A 9,402-nucleotide genomic window follows, 5' to 3' on the forward strand; every position below is an offset into this window, starting at 1 on the left:
AGCGCCCGCTTTGGGTTTTGGAAGAGGAATGCTCCTAATGGGTGCCGAAGTGGAGGCTACAGGCAACCAAGTCTGCCCCCTCCCTCTCCCTCCTGTTTTGGCCGTTCGGGGAATCTCTTCCTCAGAGCTGCTACCACCGCCTTCCTGTTCCTCACGCCATGATGGGCCAAGGACCTCATCATCTACACTCCCCTCTTCAAACACCTGCTTCTCCTGGGTAGTCTCGCCAGCACCGTACGCACCAGAAAGTGGCACCTGAGTATCATCATCTGATGCGCACTGAGGTGTGCTGACCATAGGCACTGGCCCACCCGCCTCTTCAGATTCAGAGGGACAAAGCAGTTGTGCATCACTGCATACTCCCTCTTCTTAACATTCTAGAATGCTGCTTGGCTGGCCCCCTGTTTCCAAGCCAAGAGATTCAGAGAACAGAAGTAGAGATGGCTCCTGTCCAGGGCTCTCTGACGGCCTGGGCAATTTGGCAGGTGGTGAAGAGACAGATGGGTGCTCTTCAGTGCTCTGGCCCTGAGAGGATGTGGAAGTCATTGAAGTCAATGCATTAGCTGCCATCCATCCGACAACGGCTTCAATTTGTTCGTCCCGCAGCAGTGGCGTATGGCGAGGTCCTACAAAGCTGCGCATAAAGGACTGTTGCCTGTTAAAACTGGGGGATGCTGAGTCACTAGTGCCCACAGCAGGCACAGAATCCCCATGTCCTCTCCCTGCTGAAACTCCATGCCCACGACCACGTGCCTTACTCCCTGCCTTCTTCATCTTGGTAGACTGATAAAGATAGGCAGAAAAGTACAAAGAGGGGCTTAGTGTGCTTATTCCTGAACAGCTGCTAACAGGTATAAGAAACACTAATTTTATAAAGTGTGTGGACTACACTTTAATATGAGCTAATGTGGCCTACACAACTGTCAAGTGGAGTGTTCGGTGAACTTTATTTACATGTTTTTTTTAAAAAAAACAGAAAGGATGTGACCAAAGATGTGAAAGCGATAGTATCACAAACTTTTTGGAGCTATTACAATGCAGGAAGGTAACCTACAATTCAATAGATGAGGCTCCAAAAAAATAGGCTAATACTAATCTGGCTGCAGCTGCAGGGCCCAAGTCAGAAAAAAGGCTCCTCTATCTACTCCTATATAGTGTTTGCAACCAACCAATGTAGATGGATACGGATGGAAGCACACTAATAGGAGAAAAAAAATCAGGAAAAATGAGCTGCAATAAAACAAAAAAAGGACTATGTATGAGGCAGTGATGCACACTGAGCGGACTACAACCAGAGGTGGCTGCAGAGCACACTACAACGTGAGCTGCACTCACACACAGAGACCTCACAGACAGCCGTGAACAGTGCAGAGAACTGGGCACTAGCACTGAAAGGCTGCAGAAAGGCTCCGCTGTCTACTCCTATAGTGTTTGCAACCAATGTATATGGATACAGATGGATGCACACAAATAGGAGAATTAATGAAAAATGATCAGCAGTAAAACAAAAATATGTATGAGGCAGTGACGCACGCTGAGCGGCCTACAACCAGAGGTGGCTGCAGGACACACTACAGCGTGAGCTGCACTCACACAGACCTTGCAGACAGCTGTGAACAGCACTGCAAGGCAAAAGAAAGCTACAGTGATTGATAATGTAGCCTGGGTAAAGCACAATATTATACAGCAAATCGCTATCTCTAACTGTCTTGAACAGCAGCCTGTCCCTAACTGAATTCACAGCAGAGTGACCAGAAATGGCGGCGGTGGCTTTTATAGGGCATCATGACATCATTTCAGCAGCCAATCACAGCCATGCCATTAGTTAACATGCCTACATGCCTAACAGGATGTGCCCACACTTCAGAGGATTGTCATTGGCTGAATCAAATCAAACTGGCTCATAGCATTATGGGAACTTCCGATTCCGGTATTCGATATGCTAAAAGTAATAATAAATAAACCTGATAGAAACTTGCGCTAATTAAATGTGTCTTGGTTAAATAAAGATGTCTTACGAAGAAATCTATTACCTTTACTGAAGCTAAAAACTGGCGAGGCAGGGAAAAAGGTCTTCAGAATGCAGGGTGGATTTCCAGGTCCTTTCCCAATGATACTCCCCGACACAGGTATATACAAAGTAATTGGAGCTAAAGGGTACTACCTCCTAGCATGCCGCCGTCCCGGCCGGTGACTGGCGTGCAGCTGGAGGTGTATATCGGCAGGCTGTAAGAGTACCAGCCGCCGCTTGCAAAAGCAGGCCTGCAAGGTCCGATACGGGACGGCGGCATGCTAGGAGGTAGTACCCTTTAGCTCCAGTTACTTTGTATATACCTGTGTCGGGGAGTATCATTGGGAAAGGACCTGGAAATCCACCCTGCATTCTGAAGACCTTTTTCCCTGCCTCGCCAGTTTTTAGCTTCAGTAAAGGTAATAGATTTCTTCGTAAAAGACATCTTTATTTAAACAAGACACATTTAATTAGCGCAAGTTTCTATCAGGTTTATTTATTATTATTATTTTATGGAGACAACTTGAGTGGTGTGTTGTCTTATTACTTGCTGCTTTGTGTTCTGTGGGTGTACGCTTTAGCGCCATTGGTATATACAGATATGCTAAAAGTATCAGAACTCAGTATCGGAATTCCGATACTGCGAATATCGGCCGATACCCGATATTTGCGGTACCGGAATGCTCAACACTAGTCATGTCATGTAAGCAGTGAAGCATGTGTCATTGTACTACACATATATTTCTGTACCGTATCGGAGCATCATGAGTTGTGGTATGTGTTAAAGGGGCGCACTGACACTCTTTGGCCCAGGGCCCATGAAAACCTGGAGCCAGCCCTCCCCTCCCACAACTGTCGCCAAATAACCCCCAGTTTTCAATGCGTAAGTATTATTATGAAGTAAATTAAGGTTGACAAGCTTAAGTAATAAGAATTGATGTTTTTGGCATTGAAATGGGCACTGTAGGTGTGTTTCCTGTCCTCCACTCACTGCCGACTTTGCTTCCACATTGACTTGCATTGGGTTTCGTGCTTCAGTCGGCCTCTGACTTTTCCCTGTAGTCGGCCAGTTCGACTCGACTTTTGCGAAAGTCGGGTTTCATGAAGCCCGACTTGATATGAAAAAAGGCAAAGTCACTCATCTCTAGTTTAGACATAAGCAGCCTCAGGACTTCTCAGCCAGAGAATGTATTGCCTCCCAACATTTAGGCACACAAAATGCACATAAAATATGCCTAAAATACATATTAAGCTCCTCATCATGGCAATGCATATAACTGCAATGCATATATTAAGTCACTCCCCATGCACGTCAGATCAGGAATAGTATAATGGTTGTGTACTGCTCACACTGAGCAGCCTGATAAACGATGGCATGTATCTACTATATCCATGATGTATGAACAACGGTACACATAATATCTGCACTTACCGTTTGGAAGTTCTTGGTAACTGGATAAAGGTTTATGTACTTGGGGGTTCCCAGAAGAGGAATTGGGGTAGGTCCAGGAGGCAGTGACTGGTGTCTATGCTGTTTCAACCAGGAGAGGAGAATATGGACAATGAGGAGAAGAACGAGAGTAAGAGTGATGAAGGAGGACGGCTCCATGGCTTCTGTGGTTAGAAAAATACAGAGGATTTGATTAATAATACCAGATCTTTGCTCAATAAACTCTGAAATCAATGATTATAATTAGTTTAGCCCTATCCTGATTACACCATTAATAGATCTTAATCAGTCATCGAGAAAGCAATCCCCAACATAAAAGTCCTCGATACAAGAACCACAGACACAAAAGTCTCTGATACAAGATTCACTTATACAAAAGTCCCTGATACAAGAGTTCCCAGTAGAAGAGTCCCTCATATAAGAAACCCCAATATAAGAGTCCTCTGTACAAGAGTCACTGATCAAAGAGTCTTTAATTCTAAAGCCACAGACAAGAGTCCTCAGTACAAAAGTCCTTGACACAAAAGTCATTGATCTAAGAGTCAATGATACAAGAATCACTTATAAGAGACTACAGGGACAGTGTGAGAGTTGACTGTAAGGCCGGCTTATAGGAGGAGAATTAGGAATCTGAGTAGTGAGAGAAGTGAGTGTGCAAAGATCTGAGGAGGACCAGAGCTGGCTTGGAGCTGAGAGGGACAATGCAGCAAGAATCCTGGTAGCCTCCAGGTGCCACTCCTAGGTAGTCCATGGTACTGCAGCTGCTGACTCCAAAGGTCAGGTTCACCATCATAGACTAAACTCAGGCTCTGTTCAGACGACACAGCTCCAGGAACCTAACAGAACAGACACTGACACAGGCTCCATTCCCACTACTCCTAAGACATCCAGCCACACGACTATGGAATGGGCGGACATTACCCCACATGATACTATAGAGGCACATGATCACTGTCAGATGACATTCAGCCACATGACTATGGAATGGGCGATCATTACTCCACATGATACTATAGAGGCACATGAAATTGTCCCATAAATAGTTTTTCAACACAACAATCCCTGGCTGTGGGCTCCTTGTAATACAGTTGTGAGAACTGGTGGACTTCCAAGGGTGGACCCGCTGGACCGTAGCAACGAACCCCCTCGGGTGAGCTGACCATGTGGAACACCCCCTATACGGGAGCGTTAGGGGCAGGTCCGAGGGAGACTATCACCATAGCAGTTGGTACCCAGGGGAGAACAACGGGAGGACAAGGCGGACTGGTGGCAGACTGGCACGGCTGTGACTCGGACGGGAAGGAGACACTAGCAGACAAGCACGGCAGAGACACGGGAACATGGGCAGGTTGAGGACACTGGTTGCAGGACAAGGCAGTGACACGGGAACACGGGCAGGTTGAAGACACTGGCTGGAGGACATGACTGAGACACGAGAACACGGGCACTAGGAGAGAGCAAAACGGAGGGCGTAAGGTCAAAGGCTAGGCGGCAAGAGCTAGAGGCAGAGAAGGCAAGGAGAACAGAGAGACATGGGCCCAGAATCACTTGTGGAACACAAATGACAGTCAGGCACAGCCAGGAGGAAGAGGCGGCCTGATAAGCAGAGTGCGAGGTGGACTTCCGGGTCAGAGTTCTCCAGACCATAGAGGAGACCGGAGGGAGCGGCCCGGATTACAAGGGACAGTGAGTGCGCCGCTGAACTCCGTGCGCGTGCGCACCCGAAGGGGGACAGTAGCCGGAGCAGGAGTCTGAGCGGGTGTGCGCCGGGACGCTGAGGACCGGTAAGTATGCCGGGGCCCAGGGGGAGCGGCGGCATGACAGGGAGAGGCGGCGGCAGCTTGACAGGGACAGAAGGCGGCAGAGGCAGCGTGACAACAGTTATTATGTATCAATGGCTAATTAAGCACTGAGGGATGAACAATACACACACCTGAGGAAGCGGCCTGTCCACGAAGCATTACATCAAGATAGTGTGTTCACAGACTTATGGAATCATTGATGATCTTCGAACCTCTGCGTTCGCTGCTTTTTTCGGGTGAATATGACATTTTGCTTTACCTTTATGCATGTTAAGTCATGTTTTCACTTGGAAAAATGATATGAAATAATCTAAAATAATATTAAAGAAAAAATCTCTACCTCTTTATGCTCTTTTTTGGGTTTGATGTATAACACAGGATTTGGAGATATCCTTGTATACACTGAGCAGTTCCCTGGAAAGTGCAGTGAAGATCTGAAGATATATTTTTGGGACTTTCAATGATTTTGTTTCCATTTTCCCATTATTTGCAGATCATTAACCTATTCTCTGTTCATCTTGTGATTTCCATCATTCCACGACTTTTCCTTCTTGGTATTGAGGGGTGTGTATAACTAATGTAATCAGCATTACGATCTGCAGAACAAGTATCTACCACTACATGGTCACTGTATGGTGGAAATATCAGTCTTGGTTTTATTATCTGCTGAGGTTCCCCATATACACTGTGATTAGTCTGTGCCACCTACGTATAAATGTACCCGGGTTGGGAACCCCGCTGTGCTGAACCCTTAGCTACACCTTTAAGCTGGCAAGGGCATCAATAAAGTGGGCATAATGAGAGAGGGCATAGCGAGAGAGGGCATAGCGAGAGAGGGCATAACGAGAGAGGGCATAATGAGAGAGGCCATAACGAGAGAGTGCATAAAGAGAGAGGGTATAATGAGAGAGGGCATAACGAGAGAGTGCATAACGAGAGAGGGCATAATGAGAGAAGGCATAATGAGAGAGGGAATAATGAGAGAGGGCATAACGAGAGAGGCCATAACGAGAGAGTGCATAAAGAGAGAGGGTATAATGAGAGAGGGCATAACGAGAGAGTGCATAACGAGAGAGGGCATAATGAGAGAAGGCATAATGAGAGAGGGAATAACAGAGAGGGCAGAACGAGAGAGGGCATAATGAGAGAGGGCAGAACAGAGAGGGCATAACGAGAGAGGGAATAATGAGAGAGGCCATAACGAGAGAGTGCATAAAGAGAGAGGGCATAACGAGAGAGGGCATAACGAGAGAGGGCATAACGAGAGAGGGCATAATGAGAGAGGGAATAACAGAGAGGGCAGAACGAGAGAGGGCATAACGAGAGAGGGCAGAACAGAGAGGGCATAATGAGAGAGTGCATAACGAGAGAGTGCATAACGAGAGAGGGCATAACAGAGAGGGCAGAACGAGAGAGGGCATAATGAGAGAGGGCATAACAGAGAGGGCATAATGAGAGAGGGTATAAGGAGGGAGGGCATAACGAGAGAGGGCATAATGAGAGAGGGCATAACGAGAGAGGGTATAATGAGAGAGGGAATAACAGAGAGGGCATAATGAGAAAGGGCATAGCGAGAGAGGGCATAGCGAGAGAGGGCATAGCGAGAGAGGGCATAATGAGAGAGGGCATAACGAGAGAGGGCATAACGAGAGAGGGCATAATGAGAATGGGCATAATGAGAGAGGGCATAACAGAGAGGGCATAACTAGTATTGTGAGGAAAGAGGGAGACACAAACGCAATATAGGGTCTTATCCCACAAATAAAGTAAGCGGTTTGACAAAAAACTGCTCACCTGGTAGTAGGTATTCAAAGCATGTATAGATAAGGGCTGCTGCAGATCCACAAGTCGGTCACTGACTATGTGAAATAGAGCTCTGCAAAGGAATACGTGGATTTCGTCCGCGCTGCCCAAATGATGAAATTCCAGAAGGTTAATAAGGTTTGACAGTGGTTTATTCTACGCGTTTCAAGGTTTTTTGCACCCTCTTCTTCAGGAAATACCACATGAAGCATACATCTGGAATTTCATCATTTGGGCAGCGTGGACGAAATCCACGTATTCCTTTGCAGAGCTCAGAGAGGGCATAATGAGAGAGGGCATAATGAGAGAGCGCATAATGAGAGAGGGCATAATGAGAGAGGGCACAACAGAGAGGGAATAACGAGAGAGGGCATAACGAGAGAGGGCATATTGAGAGAGGGCATAATGAGAGAGGGCACAACAGAGAGGGCGTAACGAGAGAGGGCATAACGAGAGAGATCATAGTGAGAGAGGGCATAACGAGAGAGGGCATAACGAGAGAGGGCATCGGTGAATAGGGGTCCTGAATGCATAAGGAGTGCAAGTGTTAAACGATACATTGTTAGTTGAAGTATGATAAAATATAATTGATATGTGAAGGAGTTACTTCTGCGGAGCGTGAAGAACTAAGATGGAGACTTATTGGACCCTTTCTATATCACATTTTTATAATCAGTCATAAAACAATATGAGAAAAACAGTAAAGTAAAAAGAGTGGAAGATGACACTGTCATACAGGACAGGAGTGCTTCATGTAAAGACCGTAGCAATGTCACACAATGTCTAGAAGCACCTGGAGTCCGGTATATCCATGATGAGTACTGGTAAACTGATCCTTCATGTCGGATATACCAGTCATTCTGATCAAGGGCTATTGCTTCTGTACCCGTGCACCCAGCTGCAAGAACCCAACTGATACACATTAATGAAACTTGCTGGAATCTTCGAGACCCGGGTCAACAACCTTCAGCCATCCAGACCCTGCTGTAGTGTCTATGAAGAGCCAGTAAGTGATAGATGGTGATTGGTGACATCTCTATTTGCTCTTCATTCACTGCTCCAACTCTTCCTTATGCTGCTAAGAAGACTGATCAACTCACCAGGAAGTGTCCAAGATCCTTGTCCAAATCCAATGGTGTAAAAGGAGAAGCAGTGTCTGGCACTTCACAGTATTAATAATCCAAAATATTACTTGTCATGAATAAAACATCTCGTCTTTCCCCAGTGTGACACCTTATATACGGTAAGTCTCATCACATGAGGAGAACAGTAAACTGGAAGACTCACGCAAGCATCACATGAACCATCAGTATTCAGACACAATGCATATAGATGTACAGTTCAGGATTACTGTCATGATCCATTTTTGGATCTGTGTCAGTTTGGGCTTCTCAGATATAAACTTTTTTCCTTTCTGGCCATCGGGGGTTAATGTCAGTTTTTCCCCCCGGTGGCCGCTGATGTTACTTCATGTTTAGCTAGTCTGCTGGTGGTGACCACTAACACCTTCCTATATAAGGTCACCTGGTGCATTTGACTCGCCCCCAGAGGCCGTGGGGTACTCGGTGCCGGGCCCATTGATTTCAATGGGAGATGCACAGTGGAAGTGACCGGTCCGTGGCATCAGGCAGGCAATGTAGGGGTAGAGTGATGGGGATAAAGTTGTTGAGATGATTCGTGACGCCACCTGTGGTTTCTGGTCAGTTTGACCAGCGCTGCAGGGTTGCTTCTCTGGGACAGATGGTGTGGTGCAGCAATGATGTTGAAGCTCCCCACAGGTGGAGCTGTAGTCCCAGGGCAGTGTAGATGAGGTTGGCAAGTGGGGAGATGGTGTAAAGAAGTAGATGTAGCAGAGCCGGGTGTAAGGCGCAAGAATAAGTGGAGGACACAAGAGCATGTAGTTCCAAGGCTTTAGTCACAGTCTGGTGCACACAGATGCCCACTTCGGTGCCGTGTCCTCCAGGTCAGGGGCTCAGCCAACTCCCAGGCAAGGTAAAGTACACCTTTCCAGCACTCCTCCAACATGTGCCTTCTCTGAACATCTCCTCACTAGCGCTTAAACTGAAGTACTTGTAGTTGTGTATTAAACTCAAGTGCCTCCTTCTTGATGTTACTTAGAACTCTACTTGTACGGCAGGCAGCTGTGGCCTGCTTCGGGGACTCCTTGCTATCATGTCCCGGCTCACCCACGTTGCTGTTGTGCCCCCAAGTCTTGTGTGGGAATAAAGTGGTGACAACTTCTATTCCTCCGGTTTCTGCTGCAGGAACATCAGTATCCATACAACCTCAGGGACCGGACCCCGGCCATGCGTTTCAAACTTGAGGAAGGGCTCTGC

The 9,402-nt window shown here is 46.9% G+C and overlaps 1 protein-coding gene across 2 annotated transcripts in view; it reads right to left on the bottom strand.

Annotated features, from left to right (window-relative positions):
• Positions 1-8,274, bottom strand: part of LOC141047908 (cytochrome P450 2C20-like) — a 277,427-nt gene extending 269,153 nt beyond the window's left edge. For both annotated transcript variants that reach the window (XM_073543228.1, XM_073543229.1), the window contains exons 1-2: positions 8,167-8,274; positions 3,444-3,625 (exon numbers count right to left, since the gene is read on the bottom strand). In XM_073543228.1, the coding sequence (XP_073399329.1) occupies positions 3,444-3,620 (177 nt within the window). In that variant the 5' untranslated portion in view covers positions 3,621-3,625; positions 8,167-8,274. The remainder of the gene's footprint in view (positions 1-3,443; positions 3,626-8,166) is intronic.
• Positions 8,275-9,402: the final 1,128 nt, after the last annotated feature.

Source organism: Dendrobates tinctorius, unplaced genomic scaffold (assembly GCF_039654945.1).
Source record: "Dendrobates tinctorius isolate UK_male_01 unplaced genomic scaffold, ASM3965494v1 ptg000130l, whole genome shotgun sequence".
Taxonomy (NCBI): domain Eukaryota; kingdom Metazoa; phylum Chordata; class Amphibia; order Anura; family Dendrobatidae; genus Dendrobates; species Dendrobates tinctorius.